The sequence below is a fragment of the Rhinatrema bivittatum genome, chromosome 5 (assembly GCF_901001135.1).
Source record: "Rhinatrema bivittatum chromosome 5, aRhiBiv1.1, whole genome shotgun sequence".
NCBI classification, from domain to species: Eukaryota; Metazoa; Chordata; class Amphibia; order Gymnophiona; family Rhinatrematidae; genus Rhinatrema; species Rhinatrema bivittatum.
The window spans coordinates 197726430-197746027 of record NC_042619.1 but is presented as its reverse complement, the minus strand read 5'-3'; the positions used below and the strand labels follow the sequence as shown (position 1 = coordinate 197746027).

General features: G+C 41.8%; 1 protein-coding gene across 2 annotated transcripts in view; it reads right to left on the bottom strand.

Annotated features, from left to right (window-relative positions):
• LOC115092303 (cohesin subunit SA-2-like) overlaps window positions 1–19598 on the bottom strand; it is a 360840-nt gene that overhangs the window by 173480 nt on the left and 167762 nt on the right. For both annotated transcript variants that reach the window (XM_029603069.1, XM_029603070.1), the window contains 2 exons: window positions 13836–13947; window positions 5087–5204 (listed from right to left, as the gene is read on the bottom strand). In XM_029603069.1, the coding sequence (XP_029458929.1) occupies window positions 5087–5204; window positions 13836–13947 (230 nt within the window). The remainder of the gene's footprint in view (window positions 1–5086; window positions 5205–13835; window positions 13948–19598) is intronic.

Sequence of the window (19598 nt, the reverse complement as noted above, 5' to 3'; positions counted from 1 at the left end):
AGTAGGTATGTCAAAACAGCGCGCTGAGCAAGGAGACAGAGTAAGGGAGAAAGCCCTATGCCAAAATACTCTCCTCTGTATTTTTTTTTTTTAATTTAAAACTTACCTGAGATCAGCCTTATCTGGCTGAGTACAGAGGGACGTGGAAATTACCTCAGGAATTCTCAGCTGGGAGAGGAACCTTTTGATATCACCACAGGAGAGCGGGGCAAATTTATTTTCTCTTATTTCTCCTTTTTTTCAAATCGAAGCAATCCCCATTAGGGAGATGCATGACCACCATCTGTTGGAGATGGAGAATACTGGCAGGCTGATGTCACTGCAGGGGTATATATACTGTGATATCAGTTTGCTCAGTCTCCATCTGCTGGTAGAGGTGCATAATCTACTTGTTCTGGATTCATCTGACTGGACGCTAAGAAATGGTCAGTGAGTTGTGTGTGTATGGCTTATTCTGTTTCTCCCAAAGATGATGTATTGGTGTTCTAGGGCCTGTAGTAATATTTGCAGTGCTGCTGTTTCCCAGACACAGATGCTGCTGTTTGAGTCCTGGGGGTTAGTATGTTATGGTATGGAAGGTTTGCTACATAAGTTCTGAGTTTTTTTGTAGGGTTTTATATTACTTCACAAAGTTTATGAAGATTGAAGTTGTTTGGCTGTTACTGAGGGAACACCACAATTAAAAAAAACAAAACATGTTTTGTATGGAAAGCTGGAAGGAGAAACATTCTAGTTCCATTACTGGGGGAATGTCAATGGATGCAGATTGAGTGTTACAGAACCGAAGATGAGGCATTTGTATTGAGATCCTATTCCTTCCTGTACAGACTTCCAGGCTTTACTCCCATATTCATACAGAAGTGCTTGAATGATGCTTTCAACACTGGAGGGCATGGGTAATAAATAAATGGTAGTTTTACTGGATGGTTGAAAATGGCAAGGGTTTTTTGTTTTTTTTATTACACAAAGGGTCCTTAAGACTTTTAAATTGTGTCTTTTATAAGCAAATGGAAGGCAGAGGCTGTTCAGTGTGGGTGAGTGTGATGAAATGTCATTTTGGCTAATTTGGGGCTAATTATCACAGGCATGCCCCCCACCACCAAGATAAAATATCATACCTTATTAAATCTCCCCATTATTCTGATAATACTGAATACTGGCATTTATTCTGCTAAGTTAACCACCTAGCTGATTTTGCCCTGGAATGCCTACACTTTGCCCCCAACTTATTCGGCTACCTTTTTAGCCAGATAAAAAGATAGCCAGTTAAGTGCTGGTTGCTGAGCATGGCCAGATAAATGGCACTGAATATGGTCCTCATAAAGTTTTTGGATGTTCAGAAGGTATCTGAATAATTCCCTCATAAGTGATTCCTCAGGAAATTAAAAACTCATGGGATAAGAGACAATGTCCTATAATAACAAGATAAAAAAGTAATGACAGCAGATAAGGACCAAATGGCAAATCCAGTCAACCCAGCAAGCTTCTTATGGTAATTTCTACCACACTGTGTAGGTCACACCCAGGTTTCTCTTAAGGGTAGTCCATGCAATTACTCCCAATCCTTATCAAGCAACTGTCAAACCCATAAAAAATTACTGCTAGCAGCATTTTTCCTGGCTGGACCCGAGGAAATATGGATTTATCAGGGGAAGATCTGATTGATTTTTATGACTGGGTAACTAAAGAATTGGAACGAGGAAGCGTGCTTATTTATTTATTTATTTATAATTATTTATATACCGTCTAGCAATAAAGTATTGATCAAAACAGTGTACAATATAAAATGTCCAATTCCGCCTCTACCATTAGGGCCTGCAGATCTGGGATTTTATTGCTCAGACTATGAGCATTTGCTGTCATAGCTTTCCAGCTGCTCTTCGTATTTACCTTTTCTGGGTTTTTTTGAACTAATTGGTTTTGTTACTTTCTCTTCCCACTTCCTGTATTGCTTGGGGGTGACATTCCAATTTCCTGCCACCCCCACTTCCTAGTTTAAATGCCTGATAATGTATGATCTGAATTTTTCACTTAGCATCCTCTTCCCTTCCATTGACAAATGTAGGCCATCTTTACCATATAACCTTTTATTGCTCTATACATGGCCCCAGCCACAAATGTATCCAAAACTATTTTCCTTACACCAGGTTTTGAGGCAGGAATTGAAATTATGTATAAGGCATAACCTTTCAATTTCCTTTCCATGAACAGGTAATATATCTGAAAAGGTAATAGTTTTTGCTGTGTGTCTAATCCTCAAGGATACCATTTCTAGTAAAGTCATTGCTCCCCAGTGAAATGGTAACTGGTTAAAAGACAGGCAACAAAGAAAAAGATTAAATAGACATTTTTCCCAATGGAGAAGGGTAAATAGTAGAGTGCCATAAGGATCTGTAGTGGGACCAGTGCTGTTTAACATGTTCATAAATGACCTGAAAAAGGTAGCAACAAGTGAGGTGATCAAACTTGTAGATGACACAAAATTATTCAAAGTTCTTAAAACACAAGTGGATTGTAAGGAACTGCAGAAGAACTTTGTGATTCTGGGGGATTGGGCATCTGAATGATAAAAACATAAGAACATAAGAATTGCTATACTGGGTCAGACCTAGAGTCTATCAAGCCCAGTATCCTGTTTTCAAATGTGGCCAATTCATGTCACAAATACCTGGCAAGATCACAAACAGTAAATAAATCCTTTGCTGCTACTGCACAGAGATAAGTGTTGACTATTTCTTAAGTCTACTTAGTTAATAAAAGTTTACTGATTTCTCCAGGAATTTGTCCAAACCTTTTTTAAACCCTGCTATTCTGCCTTAACCACATCCTTCAGTAATGAATTCGAGAGTTTAATTGTGCACTAAATGAAATAGAATTTTCTCTGATTTGTTTTGAAAGTGCTACTCAATAACTTCAGGAAATACCCACTTTTGTATTTTTTGAAAGTAAATAACCGATTTACATTTATCTGTTCTTTTCTACTCATCTCAGACATCTCTTCTCCAAGCTGAACAGACCCAACCTCTTTAGCCTTTCCTCATGAGGGAGCCATTCCATCCCCTTTAGCATTCTGGTTTCCTTTCTCTGTACTTGTTCCAATGCAACTATATCTTTTTTGAGATGCAGCCACCAGAACTTCACACAGTACTCTAGGTGCAATCTCACCATGATGCGATACAGGGGCATTAGAAAAGTTTGTATTATATATATATGCTGTACATTGCTTAGAACATATTTTGAAATTAGCGGTTAAAACATTTAAAAAATAAATAAATGATATTCACCGTTTTATTCTCCGTTCATTTCCTAATAATTCCTAACATTCTGTTTGCTTTTTTGACCACTGATATACATTGAACTGAGGATTTCAAAGTATTGTCCACTATGCTGTCCAGATCTTTTTCTTGGGTGGTAACTAGTAATATAGGACCTAACATTGAGCAACTACAGTGTAGGCTACTTTTCCCCATGTCATCACTTTGCACTTGTCCTTATAAAATTTAATCTGCCATTTGAATGCCCAGTCTTCCAGTTTTACAAGATCCTCCTGCAATTTTTCACAATCCACTTGCAATATAATAACTCAGAATAATTTTGCATTGTCTACAAATTTTAACCCTTTTCCAGATCATTTATAAATATATTAAAAAGCACCAGTCCTAGGAAAGATCTCTGAGGCACTCCACTGTTTACCCTTCTCCACTGAGAAAGCTGACCATTTAGTCCTAGTCTCTGCTTCCTATCTTTTAACTAGTTTGCAATCCACAATAGGACACTGCCTCCTATCCTGTGACTTTTTAATTTTCTCAAGTGTTTCTCATGAGTAGATGAAATTCACTGTGGATAAATGCAAAGGGAAAGCCAATCCCAATTCTAAACAAACAATGCTGAGTTCAATATTAGGAGTCACCACCAAGGAAAAGGGTCTTGGAGTCTCTGTGGGCAATACACTGAAATCCTCAGAGCAGTGTGAGGTGACAGTCATAAAAAGAAAATGGAATGTTAAGATATGATTTAGAAAAGAATGGCAAATAAAACAGAATACCATATCGCCTCTATATCAATCCATGGTGCAACCAAACCTTTAGTATTGTGTGTCTGGCTGCTCCATCACAGAAAAGATATAGCAGAACTAGAAATGGTACAGAGAAGAGCACCAAAAGTGATAAGAGAGTTTGAAATGGCTCCCTTATGAAGAAAGGTGAAGCAGGTTAGGACTCTTCAGCTTGGAGAAGAAGCAAATGAAAGGGGATATGATAGAGGTTTATAGAATTATAAGTTGGATGGAACATGTGAAAATGAAATGGCTATTTACACTTTCAAATAGCACTAAGACTACAAGACACTCCATGAAACTGAAAGGTAGCAGACTTCATTCAACACATAATCAAGCTATGGAATTTGTTGCCAAAGGATGTGATCAAGGCATCTAGCACAGCTGGGTTTAAAAGCAGTTTGGACAAGTTCCTGGAGGAAAAGCCCATAACTATTACTAGTCAGGTAAACTTTGGAAAGACACCACTTATCCCTGAGAGTGAGCAACAAGGAATGTGTGATAGGGAACAGAATTTAGATCAATTAAATTAAAAAAAAAAGATTACCTGTTGTTTGCCTTGATACCAATCTAATATATATCTTAAACCTCATAAAAATTTGTGACTTTTGAATGCCTCTATGTTAACTGGCTAAATTCTAGCCAGCTAACTTATTAGCTGGCTAGAATTTAGCCAGATAAGTGTCCAGGTATTCATTTAGCCATCTCACTTCTGAGTTAGCCGGCTAAACAGTTCTGAATATGGACCTCTTGATCTCTGATCTCTTTTCCCCCACTCCTTATACAGCACACCAATAAAACTTTAAGATCAGGAATCATTAGTATTGGTAACATGGGCCCTTCTCACAGATATTTTGCACAAAAATAAAGGTGAACAGCCACCTCTATTTTCTCTCACAGTGGAAGAACATCATTACCAAACAGCAACTGCACTACTTTATCCACTAATATCTTAGAAATGGTAACTAAAGATAAAGTGTATCTTTACAGATTTCAAACTGAAAATAGACTATTCCATCTCAGTTCATCTACCTTCTTCCTCTTCTCTGCAATCTTCCAATAAAAGAGCAGTCATACATTCCCAGTCCTTCAACAAACTGGATGCGCAGTCCCAAAGACTGTCCACTAGGTATGTGACGTGATCATGAAGCTGATGATTAAAAATGAAACTGTGATTTAAACCATTTCATGTACATCACTAAAAACAAACATATCTGAAAGAAATATTCATATCTACAACAGTTCTTCTGCAGCTATGTTCTCTTTAAATATTCAAAATTGTTTAAAAAACTACTTTTGATCAGCAACTAGAAACTTTCTCTGCATTTCTTAGGAAAGACAGTTGTCATTATAAAGCAATATTCCCTTCTTCATTATAAAAACCATTGAAACACAAAAATGTTGTATTCCTTCAAACAGTTAATTTACGCCAAACAAATTTCAATAGGCAAGAGTATACTTATATATGTGTGCATGTGTGTGCATATATGCATAAATAAATAAATAAATAAATAAATATCACTTTCATTTTTAGGTGTTTATAAATTGTAAAACAAATTGCTTATCAAAAACAGAGCTTTTCTTAGATAGCAGAATGAATTAGCCATGACACATGGAGACATCATCTGACAAAGTCTAACATCTCATAGATCTTTTAGCTCTACTGAGCATGTGTGGGAGTTCCTGCATGGGCATTGCTTCATGAGCCCCTCAGTCGATTTTAGAGCTAAGTTTAGCTAGGTATCAACTCTCCATGGAGATGAGAGGGTATTTAGCATGGTCAATTCATCCTGCTGTCTATGGAAAACCCTGTTTATGGTAAGAAAATTTTCTTTCTGTGTCAGCAAGCAGGGCTGCATTAGCCAAAATACATGAAGACCCCCAAACTGAGGGTTGCAGTGGAGCACTTATTGAAAAAGACAACCTGGACCCCATCATGGAGAGTAAACTACTGGGTGAACGGGCTATGCAAAATTGCTTGTCTAAATTTACTGTCACTTCTAGATTGTCCAGACAGTAATGGGACAGAAAGGTATGCATGGTCGACCAAGTTGCAGCTTTGTAGAAGTCAATAGGCATGGCTCACAGATGAGCCACTAATGCAGCCATGGATCTCACTTGATGAGCCCTAAAATGAGTCTGTAATCTGGAGGCCAGAGAGTGCAAAATAATGCATGGTACAGTCTGCTAGCCAATTAGACAATGATGTTTGGCAACTACTATGCCCAGACAATTATGACTGTAAGAGATGAAAAGTTGCTAGGCCTGACGATATGGCTGAGTTCTCTTTTGCTAGTAAGTCAAGGCTCTCTTACAGTCTAAAGAAAGACTTTCTCACCTTCATGTGTATGTGTGTGTGGCCTTAGAATGAACATAGGTAGTAACACAACAGATTAATTCATATGAAAATTTGACATCTTTTTTGGTAGGAACTTTGGGTGGGTGTGGAGCACTACTCTTGTGGAAAAATTGCATATAAAGAGAGTAATGAACCAATGTCTGAAGCTCACTGACTCTTGTGGCTGATATGATCACAAGGAATAATACTTTCCATGTGAGAAATGTCAAAGAAGCTAACTTCATGTCTCGCAGGGTAGCTTTATAAGCTGTGCCAGAATGATATTAAGTTAAATTTTGATACTAAAAAATGAGTGGAAATAGGTTTACCATCTACCTGAACATGGTAGGCTGCTATGGCACCCTGACTGATGAGGTACTGAGTCTTGAGGAGGAAAGACAGAACAAATACTGAAGCAGCTCCTGTGGTTCACATGTGAACCGATCCAGGGTGCTTCATTGACACCAGAATTATAATTGTTTCCATTTAAAGCAGCAAGCCTTTTTAGTTGGGAGCTTTCTGGCAGATACTAGTATGTGTTCAACTTCCTCAGGTAAAGAAAGTGATGTAAGCGCTCAATATCCAGGCTGTCAAGTTGAGAGAGAGGAGGCTCAGATGATACAGGTGACTCTCTTCTTGAGTCAATAAAGACTGATTGGCAACTAGAGGGATTCAGCACTAGGTACGAGAACCATATTTGTCTGGGCCTGTGAGAGAGCATATAGGAAACTCCCTCAAACCACCTTAAGGGTCAGGCCACAGTTATCTAGCCCGGTCCTCCACGAGCATCAGTCATGCAAGGAATTCTGAGTGAAGGGATGCTCCCCTAACCATACTAGAAGGAGCCAGGACCCAGAAGGATTAGAAGGACCCCAGAAAGCAGGCAGGAAGCCAGTATATGAAAAGACCAGCTATGTTTGAGTTTGTTTGTACCCAGTACTGCAAGGTGAGCAGTTTTCTTTCTGTTTTGTTTTGCAATGTAAATAACTTGCACCTAAGGAAACAGCCAGAGTCTGCCTCCTTATTCCTCTTGACTGTTTCCTAAGCCATAACTGGTCATATTACCATAGAACCACTATGGTAAAATAAGAATCAGCTGGGTTAAGTCTTTGAGCATTTTTTGCATTGTCTTAGCTATCAGTAGAATTGGTGGAAAAGGGTACATGAGATCTACATTCCAGGAGAGTAGAAAAGTGTCCTGGGCTGATCTGAGTTTACTTGGAAGAATGGAACAAAATCTTCCCAGTTTTCTGTTCTTCTCCAACCAAAAAAGTCAAATTAGGGATATCCCCAAAGGTCGAACAGTCTGTCAGCTATTAACTGATGTAGGGACAATTAATGAAGGTGAAACATCCTGCTGAGGCGATCTATTAATGTGTTGGCAATCCCTGGAATACAGGTCACTTACAGAACGATCTGATGGTTGCATACCATTTCAATATCTTTATGGCCTCTTGGCAAAGAGTCTATGAACCTGTTCCTTCTTGCTTGTTGAAATAAACATGGCTACTTGGTGTCAGTTTTGATGAGAATTCTCTTTCCCCGAGATGTGAAAAAGCACCCAAAGTGTCTGATTGCTCAAAGTTCAAGAAGGTTGTTATGGAACTGTTTTTCTGCTGTCGACCAAGTTCTCTGAATTTGGAAAGCAACTGTGTTTGCTCCCCATCAATTGATGGACACATCTGATACTAAGGTTACTTGATGAGGAAGTAGATAGAGGGTGCACTCTCCCATAAAATGTATAACTCTAATCACCAGTGGACCTCTCTTTTCATTCCTTATGAGGCAGTCACCAGAATTGTTAAGGGATGAGTACACTGGTCCCACGGGACTCATATATAAAGGTGAGTTAGAGTGACCTCATGAACCGTCACCTCCATGTGGCCCAGAAAACTAGCACTTCCCTGGCTCTTGTCTGCTTTGTGCTCACCAAGTGAAGAGATAGGGACCTGAGAACACCCGGAGGTCGAGAATGGGGTGCAAACTGCCATTCCTCTTCGGAATGAGGAAATACCTCGAATAGAACCCTCGTCCAAACAGAATGTTGGGAATTATTAGAAAAGGAATGATGAATAAAACGGAAAATGTCATAATGCCTCTGTATCGCTCCATGGTGAGACCGCACCTTGAATACTGTGTACAATTCTGGTCGCCGCATCTCAAAAAAGATATAATTGCGATGGAGAAGGTACAGAGAAGGGCTACCAAAATGATAAGGGGAATGGAACAACTCCCCTATGAGGAAAGACTAAAGAGGTTAGGACTTTTCAGCTTGGAGAAGAGACGACTGAGGGGGGATATGATAGAGGTGTTTAAAATCATGAGAGGTCTAGAACGGGTAGATGTGAATCGGTTATTTACTCTTTCGGATAGTAGAAGGACTAGGGGACACTCCATGAAGTTAGCATGGGGCACATTTAAAACTAATCGGAGAAAGTTCTTTTTTACTCAACGCACAATTAAACTCTGGAATTTGTTGCCAGAGAATTTGGTTTGTGCAGTTAGTATAGCTGTGTTTAAAAAAGGATTGGATAAGTTCTTGGAGGAGAAGTCCATTACCTGCTATTAAGTTCACTTAGAGAATAGCCACTGCCATTAACAATGGTTACATGGAATAGACTTAGTTTTTGGGTACTTGCCAGGTTCTTATGGCCTGGATTGGCCACTGTTGGAAACAGGATGCTGGGCTTGATGGACCCTTGGTCTGACCCAGTATGGCATTTTCTTATGTTCTTATGTTCTTATGTCCTTGTTGATGGCGAGGGACCGGTTCCACCGAAACCGCCATGAGGAGGGTGGCGAGTTCTATCTGAAGTATGACCTGGAGGGCGGACAAAGCCCACGATTGACATGGGGGAGAGGTCTCCGGGAGCAGACTGAAATTTAGACGGTACCCCTGATGGATGATAGTAAGGACCCATTGGTCAGACATGATCTTTTCCCAGCGATGGGCGAAGCTCAAGAGCCTACCTCTGACTTGGGGATTCGACATCAGGGGTATGGTCAACTGACCTTCGCTCTCTTGCCGCCAGTCAAAAGCCCGGGGCTGGGGTTTGCTGAGGGAGCAGTTGGGGTCTAGGCACTTGTTGTTGGCGAGGATGGCCCCTGGAACCAGTGCATGGTGTACGAGCCCGGGAAGCTGGAGGATAACATTTCCTCTGCTGGCTTCCGGGAACCTGGCCTGGAGGATTTCCTTGCCAAGGCCAGGGCTTGAGGCATTAGCAGACAGCTGTTGAAGAGTATCAAGATGGTCCTTCAATTGCGCTACCGCATCCTGGACCATATCCCCAAAGAGGTTTTCTCCTGTGCAGGGGAGGTCGGCTAGCCTATCCTGGACCTCTGGCCAGAGGTCTGGAGCCATGCCATTCTCCTAGCACCAATGCCCACCGTCACCACGCAGGCCATTGTCTCAAAAACATCGTAGGTGGAACGCATCTCATGCTTTCCCGTTTTCAGATCAGCAGGGTAATGGCCAAGAGGGCCTCCTGCTGCTGTTGAGGCAGGCCCTCAGCAAAGTTCTGGACCCATTTCCAGAGACTGCAATTATATTGGGTCATATAAAGCTGGTAGGCTGCAATGCGGGCCACCAGCATGGTGCCTTGGAAGACTTTCCTGCCCAGGACATCAAGCTCCCTGAGCTTATGACCCAGAGGGGCAGAGGCATGAGTGCAAGAGTGCCAGCCTTTTTCAAGGCGAACTCCACAACCACCAACTGGTGGGGAAGATGCCACTTTTCAAACCCCACAGCTTGCTGCAACAAGTAGGTGGTGTCAGCCTTCCTATTGATCGGGGAAATAGAAATGGTGTGCTCCCACATGTAGAGGAAGAGGTCTTTAAAAATATCATGGATAGGAACTGCCACAATCTCCTTGGAAGCGTTGATGAACTGGAGCACTTCCAGCATCTTATGTTGCGCATCCTCCTCTGTAAGTAGCTGAAAGAGAATGGCTTCAGCCATGGCCCGGACAAACCCCGTAAAGGATAAGTCCTCGAAGGGCGACTGGCACTGTTCCTCTGATGGAGAGGGCTCCGAGACGGGGTCGTCCGAATAATCCGAAGACGAGTCCATGGAGTCATCATCCCAAGGGTCGTAAGGCCCTTCCTCCTCACTGGGACCAGTATACCGTGGACGAGGTCCGTGAGGGGTATCAAAACCCTGGGCTCCGATGGCTTCGGAGGCCTCGAGGGTACCATAGGCATCGAATGTTCCCTGGCATCGAGGGGACCGGAGACCGTAGTAGGCCAGAAGGACCTGGCAAGTGCTTGAGGAACCGTGGTCTGGGAAACACGCTACCAGCCGTATCTTCCTCCTTGGAGGACCCGAGAATCGGGATTGCTCCGGTGGAGGGGCATCAGTGGCTGCTGGGGAACTGAAAGTCCCTTGGGCACTGGTTGTGTTGGAAGGGTGCCCAGGAGGACGTCCAGACGCTCCAGCAGGGCGTGCTAGCATCAATGGGGGAGGCTCAGGCCCCATTATGGGGCCGGTGGCACTTGCAGCTCAATGCTCTGGAGAGCCTTAAGCACCGCGGACTGCACCCAGCTGTCCAACTCCCCCTGGAAGTCCATAGTGGTCAGAACTGATGGAGGGGTAAGAGGCGTCACTTGCTCTTCCTCTGGTCTCTGAGGTGGCACGGTGCCCAGCACCGGTGTAGTGGGGGGTAAACTCCTGGGACTACTGGGGGCATTGGAGGATGGGGCCCTCTGATGGCCGGTGTCCCTTCAATGGCGACCCGGCGGCCACCAGTGTCTCTCCAGAACCGGAGCCGTGCATAGACGGCAACCGGGGGGCGATGCTTGAAGGATCTCTTTTGGTGCTCGGCCTGGTCTTTCCCCAGCGCCGAGAAAGAAGATCCCGATGTCCGGAGATCGGTGAGACCATCGAGCATCTATCACCATCCCCTTGATCCTTGGAGGTACTGGCGAGAGGAAAAGCCAGGGGAAGCATGTCAGAAGGCTCCCTGCAACCTCTCGGCGCCGATGGAACAGACGCAGGAGTAGACGGAGCAGACTTCAGGGCCCCGAAAAGTTTCTCCATCTTATTGAGCCGCGCCCGACACCCTTTGGGGGTCATCTGATCACACAGACAGCACCCACGGACGTCATGTGAGACCCCCAGGCAGAGAATGTAAACCTCATGCAGATCCGTGATAGACATGGTCCGCAGGCACAGACGAAAACCGGTCAATGCAATGAAAAATACCTGGCGTGCGGTTGATGACCGGCAGTCACCTCGCAGTGAGAGTCTGGAATTGACCGCAAAGTTGGAAAAAGCAATAGGAAAAACCTACCACACTGAGAGGGCACTGACCGCGAAGGGGGACCCAATGAGGAGAAAAACAGGACCCTGAAATTTATTAAGAAAAAATCAAGAAAAATGGAGAGCTCCACGACCACGAGGCAACTGCACCGCGGAAGAGACTGAAGGGGGTCCTTGCATGGACACGCGGATAGTAGCAGCAGGGCATACTCAGTCTGCTGGTCAAATCTTCTAGAAACTTTGACAAACGTTTTCCGAGCCAAGCTCCAATGGATGATGTCACCCACATGTGAGGACTTCCATCCTGCTTGACCTAGGAGAACATGGAGCCATCCAGTCATAGTGGTAGCAGTTAGATTGATTATGGACAGGTCCTAAACACTGGTAAAAAAAATTGTGGCCATCAATAATGGACATTATTTTACCACTCACGCAATCCTTGATGCCACTGATAGTGGGCTTCTTAGTGCCAGATATTTTCAGTGAAGAACCTTAAAATAGCACTGAAAAGTGCTGTTTAGGGGGCTGCCGAAGCAGCAAGGCAACTTAGTAACAGACAAAAGAAAACTGAAGATACCAAGAGATATACCTTAAATAAAAAACAGAGAGAGAGGATACACATCCATGCAGATTCTCAAACAAAAATAAAGACTGAGGGGCTCATGAGGGAACTACCACACAAGCTCAGAAGAGCAAAAAGCTCTATAAGCTAAGAGAGAAGGGTCCATTTGGTGCCACTGGATGACATCACCCACGTCATGGCAAATTCACCCCTCTTGACAAGGAAAAATTTAGGTATGTATTTTCCCAGCTATTTGGGGATTCTTTGAAGACATACACAAACTAGTGTTTATTGATGTTTTTCTGGCACAAATATGATTGCTGGATACCTTTTCCGGTTGAATCAAATACATACATTTCTATAACACAAATGTACTGTCCTAACAGGACAATACTCACAAATTCCCCTAGTAACTAACACCAACATGCATATTCCTCCAGCCAGCAACACATTCTCCTCCTACACCACAAGCCCAGTGCCCTCTTCCCTCGATCCCAGTTCCATCACTCTCTCACCCCACCAGCCATTCTTCAACATTCTGACTACCCCTGACTCTACCATTTCAAATTCCTACCTCTTGCTCTCTTCTTACTACCAGCTCCAAGGCTCACCATTGGAAACAGTTGTGCAGCAAAGCCAGCAAAATGGAGCCCATCAGCTACTGAAAACTTCTGCAGAAAAGGCACAAAAATAGAGTAGAGGATCCAAAACTGGCAAGAGGAGAAGTGACAGAGTACTAGGGCAGTGGTACTTTTTTGATATTTATCTAATAAACACCAAGAGGTCCATATTCATCAGCAAAATATATCCTTCCATCTTAAAGTTAGACAGATAGGTTTACCCAGCTGACTCTAGGACAGGTCTATGGATCGACCAGAGTTAGTCAGATAAGTTATCCAGCTAACTCAGCTCAGTTACACCCCTGGAAAGCCCCTAACTTATCTGGATACATTCTAGCCAGCTAACTTATTACCTGGCTAGAATTTAGCCAGACAAGTGCCCAAATCTTCATTTAGATCTCCACATGTACTTTGCATTGAGGGTTTTTGTCAGTGTTGATTGGTTGAAAACAGAAGATTTAAATAAATATATATATATGTGTTTACACATTACCTAGACACATGTATATATAAACACACACACCCCTCTTGAGGCAAAATACTTTAGAAGTTTCTGGGATAAACACCACTGCCTCTCACCTCTCCCCCTTGCCTGCCTCGGATCCTCCATTTATTTGTGCTTTTTTGGCACAGGTTTTTAAGCAGCTGATGGGTCTTCATTTTCCTCCTCTTCCTCCTTCCAGATTTGCTGAACTGTTCCTGACAGTGAGCATCAGAACTGATGGAAAGATGATATATTGTGCGTACACTTTATGTATTATTACTGTCTATAGTTTTTATCTTTTGTTTTTGTCTTGTCATGTTTGCTTTTATGCATGTTCTGTTGTACCTCACTTCGATTTTTTGTAGAGACATGTAACAAATAAACTAAACATGTATACATACATATATAGATGTATAAATATAGATATATAAAATAGCATTCAAATGCTGTCAAACGTTTGATTGTACTTGATGGCTAGCCTCAACTGGAGCCTCAACTGTTCACATTTTCTGTATTTTACCTCATTATCCAAGAAGAAAATCAGAAGAGTCTTGATATGTCTAGCATTGTGAACAAACTTCTGTCTATCTTCATATGTCTGTTCCTCTTCTGGTTCTTGCTGGTTGAGCAGCCTTGTAACAACACAAGGAAGGAATTAATTCCTCAAAAAGTCTACTGTTCATACTAAAGAATTCTTCTGTTTCTTCTCTCTTGTAAGTAGATGCTAACAGAGCAACAAACAGTCCTGTTTTAGAATCCTATAGAAAAATATTTTCCCAGAATGCTATGGTGCACCTTTCTAGACCATCACTGCTCGAGTGTTTTCAAAATGGAATGAAAGACAAATAAAAAAAATTGTTGGTTTTCTATTTATTTTAGGAAAAAAAAAGCTGGGGAGAAAACAAAAACATCAGACCTAGACCGTATCTGTTTTTATTTGTTCTTTTATGTTTTGATTTTACATGGTAACAGCATTTGGTAGGAGTAATTTGCTGCAGATTTTATATGTAAGGAATGTAATTCAAAATAAGAGTCAATAAGTTGGGTAACTAGGAAGATACAGGTAGATTAATTGTAGTGTTCTAAGGGTCATTGACAGAAAAATATAAAATAAATCCATAGATTAAAAGTACTTTAGGTACTTCCTTAGACATTTTAAACCGATAACAAATCAACAAAATTATGATGCAAGGAAGTAGTCCAGCTGTGACAGGTAGGCTTTCCAGTCTTTTGCACCGAGTGCCACATGTATGATCATCTTCCAGCTGGCAAAAGGCCGTATGTGTGTGCTAAAAGCAAAAAGCTCCAAACCCTCAGAGAACGAGTCTGAACTCTGGCGGCTAGAGTGGCAGACCTGGAAGAGCTAATGAAGAAAGAGAAATATATAGAGGAGACCTTCAGAGACAAAGTCCCACCTCAAATCTGGTAGCCCCTGTGCTGCTTAGGAGGAAAAATGTCACCTGGAAGAAGAGCATCTGCTTGATGAGGCAGGAAGCAATCCTGTAGCTAAGACCTGTCCTCAAGGTGATTTCCTCATGGTGATGTAGCATCCTCTTGCACAGAGTATAGGGCTCCAAAGGCACATGCCCAGGAGGGAAGGGTTAGGACAGACGTTATAGTTGGTGATTCAATTCTTAGTAAGGTTGATAGCGGGGTGGTTAGTGGATGTGAGAATCGCTTGGTAACTTGCTTGCCTGGTGCAAAGGTGGCAGACCTCACACATCACATAGATAGGATTTTAGAAAGGCTGGAGAGGTGCCGGCTGTCTTATTACATGTGGAAACCAATGACATAGGAAAGTGCAGGAGAAAGGTTCTGGAAACTAAATTTAGGGTTTTAGCTAGAAATCTGAAATCCAAAACCTCCAGGGTAACATTCTCAGAAATGTTCCCCATTCCACATGCAGGACCCCAGAGGCAGGTAGAGCACCAGAGACTCAATGTGTGGATGAGACAATGGCGCAGGGAAGAGGGTTTTAGAATTTATTTATATTTTATTTATTTTAACATGTTTTGTATACAGTATATTCGGTTTTGCCATCATAACAGTTTATATTAGGAGAGTGACATTAGAGTTTTAACAAATACAATTTAAAGATAAAGTTGGGTAGCAATGGGGGTAAAAGAGGGTTAGATTATATAGGGAAACATTTTTAGATTTCTGTTATAGAGTTCGTAGATTGATTAGTCTGTCGTAAGTTGATAGGATGGTGTCTTTGTTTTCTTTGGAGTTGTCTGGTTGGGAGTTTGTTGGTGCTGATAATTGAGATCGTCTGAAAAAGCTCTGGTAAAAAGCCAGGTTTTTAGGAACTGGGCTTCATTTTGAGGAAAGGAGGGGCTTTTCCATAAGGATGGGTTCCACTTTAACCAGAGCAGAACCAGGCTGCTGGTACTAACCTTTAAAAAGGAGATAGTGCAGCTTCTAAACTAGATGATGGGGGAAAGCCAACAATCGCTCAGAACAGCATGGTTCGGAATGATGTATCTTTGACGGATACTAAGAGAACAGGGAAAATAGGGCATCCCAGTAGACAGGTTGCAATAAATGCCAAAGTGGACCAGGTATCTGTAAGTAAAGTGCATAAAGATTCCAAATTACCCATCAACTGATGAGCTTTGAAATGTCTGTATACAAATGCTAGAAGTCTAAAAAATAAGGTGGCAGAGTTATAGTCTATAGCACTGGATAAAGAGGTAGATATAATTGACATCTCAGAGACCTGGTGGAAGAAGGATAACCAATGGGTACAAATTATATTGAAATTACATGATGGATCAAATTGGTGGAGGGGTGGCACTATATGTTAAAGAAAGTATGACATTGTGAGGGCAAAGGTAGTGCCGGCGCCATTTTGAATACTGGCAATTCAGCCGGAGTGCAGGAGGTCGCTCCCGGACCCCCGCTGGACTTTTGGCAAGTCTTGTGGGGGTCAGGAGGCCCCCCCCCCCAAGCTGGCCAAAAGTCCCTGGGGGTCCAGCGGGGGTCCGGAAGCGATCCCCTCACTCAGGCTGTAATGCCAATATTCAAAATGGCACCGGTGCTACCTTTGCCCTGTCACATGGTAAGGGCAAAGGGCCATCGGCGCCATTTTTTTTAGCGCAGCTGATAGCGTGGGAACGGGAGATCAGTCCCCGCGGCCCCCCTGGACCACCAGATATGTGTAAAAAGTTTTTGGGGGGGTCGGGAGAGTGGGGGAGGCTAAGGGGGTAATTTTAAAGGGTCGGGTGGGGTTTTTTTTTTTTTTTATTGGGCCATCGGCGCCATTTATATTAGTGGCAGCCAAAATGGCGCCGATGGCCTGAGAGCGGGAGATCATGCCGGGACCCCCCCACTGGACCACCAGGTAATTTAAAACATTTTGGGGGGGTTCGGGAGGGTGGGGGATTTGTTTTAGATGGTCGGGGTGGGTTTAGGGGTTGTTTTGGTATGCCGGTTTTCCCGCCCTCCCCCAATTTACGATTTTTCATGATAAATCGGGGAAATTTCTATTGTATCGCGACTCTAACGATTTTTGATGATTTAAAAAATATCTGATGATTTTTTTAAATCGTCAAAAAACGATTCACATCCCTAATTAATACTCTGTTTTTTGTAGATCTGCATATATTGAGAATGTGCTACTAGAGCTTGTTATTCACTCACTCTGCGTACATATGTTACTGCTATTAAGAGTAGTACCTTCCAAAAAATAAATTTTAGTTCCACTGTTGCTAGGGTGGTTGCTAGATGGTTTCATGTGTTGAGCAAGAACAGAAGGAGGTACGGGAATCCACTTCTTATCTCTGGGATAATAAGCATGGAATCTATCTACCCCTTGTCTTTAAATGGGGGCATGATTCCAAATTCTCCATACATCTAGGGATTAAGAAAATCTTTGAACTGATTTCCAGGGTTTTTTGGTGGAGATTCCCTGAGCAAGGATTGTAAAACTTATGTCTTGACCTGTCTAGTATGTGCTAGAACAAAGGCTCCTTGTGATAAACCTCTGGGTGAATTGCATCCACTACTTTCCACAGATTTCATCACAGATCTCCTGATTTCTACAAACTGTACTGCCATCTTGGTGGTAGTGGCCAATTTTTCCAAAATGGCGCAATTCATCCTCATAGCCAATTGAGAGGCTGAAGGCAGCTTGGAGATCATCTTTATTAGGGAGATGGTCCATTTACATGTAACACACACATTTATACAAGAGAGTATACAAATTTTATCATCACAAAATTACTTAACTCATACCATAAAGTGTGTCCTGATGACTTCACAACAGTCACTCTTATACACATTCACACTTTGACCCATACATTCAATTTAAAATACCAAAACATTATCATTAATACAACCTTACTTCATTGACTAACAAGCAGATGTAGATAAGTCTATGTATACATGTATGTGAATACAGATATTATATAACCTTAGGGGCAGATCTTTAAACCTGCGCACAGGCGTAGATTTGTTCGCGCAACCCAGTGCGAACAAATCTACACTTTTATATTTTGTAGATTTTATAACATGCGGGCGTCCTGGGGCTTGCGCGAGCCAAAGAGCCTATGCAAGATAGGCTTGGCGCACACAGGGGCAGCTTGGGGCAGCTTTTCAGGGTTTATGCACGTAACCCTTTGAAAATCTGCCCCTTATGGCTTACAAGTCATTTACAATTCTTATTATCCAACTTGTACCCGATTTACATCACAGGGAAAAAACTTTTTTTTAATAAACATCCATACATGTTTTTATGGAATAACAATGCTGAGATCTTCCCATGTTTTCAATAAGCCACAATCTCACTTGAGAGTCTTGGCTGTTAGCGATTTTGGAAAATCTTATGTCTTGGAAAATCGCTAACAACCGAGACTCTCAAGTGAGACTGTGGCTTATTGAAAACATGGGAAGATCTCAGCATTGTTTATTCCATAAAAACATGTATGGATGTTTATTAAAAAAAAGTTTTTTCCCTGTGATGTAAATAGGGTACAGGTTGGATAATAAGAATTGTAAATGACTTGTAAGCCATAAGGTTATATAATATCTGTATTCACATACATGTATACATAGACTTATCTACATCTGCTTGTTAGTCAATGTAGTAAGGTTGTATTAATGATAATGTTTGGTATTTTAAATTGAATGAATGGGTCATAGTGTGAATGTGTATAAGAGTGAGTGTTGTGAAGCCATCGAGACACACTTTATGGTATGTGTTAAGTAATTTTGTGATAATAAAATGTGTATACTCTCTTGTATAAATGTGTGTGTTACTATAATCATTGATTTACATGTAAGCCAGATTGCTATTGTATCCATTGCCTTATGTAAAAATTTTGGTGTTAATTTGCAATTTTTGTCAGGATACCATCCTAAGACAAATGGCCTTAAGGAGATAATCAATCAAGGCCTTTAAGCAGTTCTTTAAATGTTTTGTCACTGCTCACCAGAATGATAGGGCCAGATTGCTCCCTTAGGCTGAGTTTGCTCACAGCAATCATGTTAGTAAATCAAAGTTTTTCACTGTTCTTCACAGTTTATGGCCAATACCCTGTTTGTTTACCTCCTGCCACTCCAGCTACAGAAATTCCTAAGGTGGATGACGTGGTGCGATATTTACAAAAAACCTGGGCACAGGTGTACAATAATTTAGAGAAAACCATGACCCAGAGAAGAAATTTGTTATCAATCGAAGACACAAACCCCAGTTTCAGGTTGTGATTAAAGTCTGGCTGACCACAAGGAATTTACCCTGAAGCTCCCATGTGCTAAACTTGTACCTAAAACACAATGATGCAAAGCAGCCCTACCTCCCAAATATTCAAGTACAAAAAAAAAGGGGGAAGGAGGTATGAAAATAAAATAAATCTGCTAATCCAAATCTTCAACCAAATGTTCAAAGGAAAAGGAATTAATAAAGTGCTCCTTATTAATTTACCCAAAACGTTTATTTCATTGTCAAGATGGCAGAGCAAAGAAGCAATGTAGAAACAGCTGTGTCCCTTGACGTGTGTGTGTTTTGCATAAGGCTGCATCGGAAGGGGCAGTACACTATATGGCAACATTTGCAAAAAGAAGTTCTCAAAAATAGCATTAAAAAGCTACCACCATAGCCCCATGAGTGAAACATACCTGCTCATGTCAATATATAATTAAAGTTTCAGAAGCATTTCAAAAGCGCAATACACTATAATAAACAAAGAACACCGGAGTTGGCTAATTTTACAAAAACAAATTCTTAAAAATGACATGCAAAGTCTACCAACATAGCCCCATAAGTGAAACATACCTGGTAAGT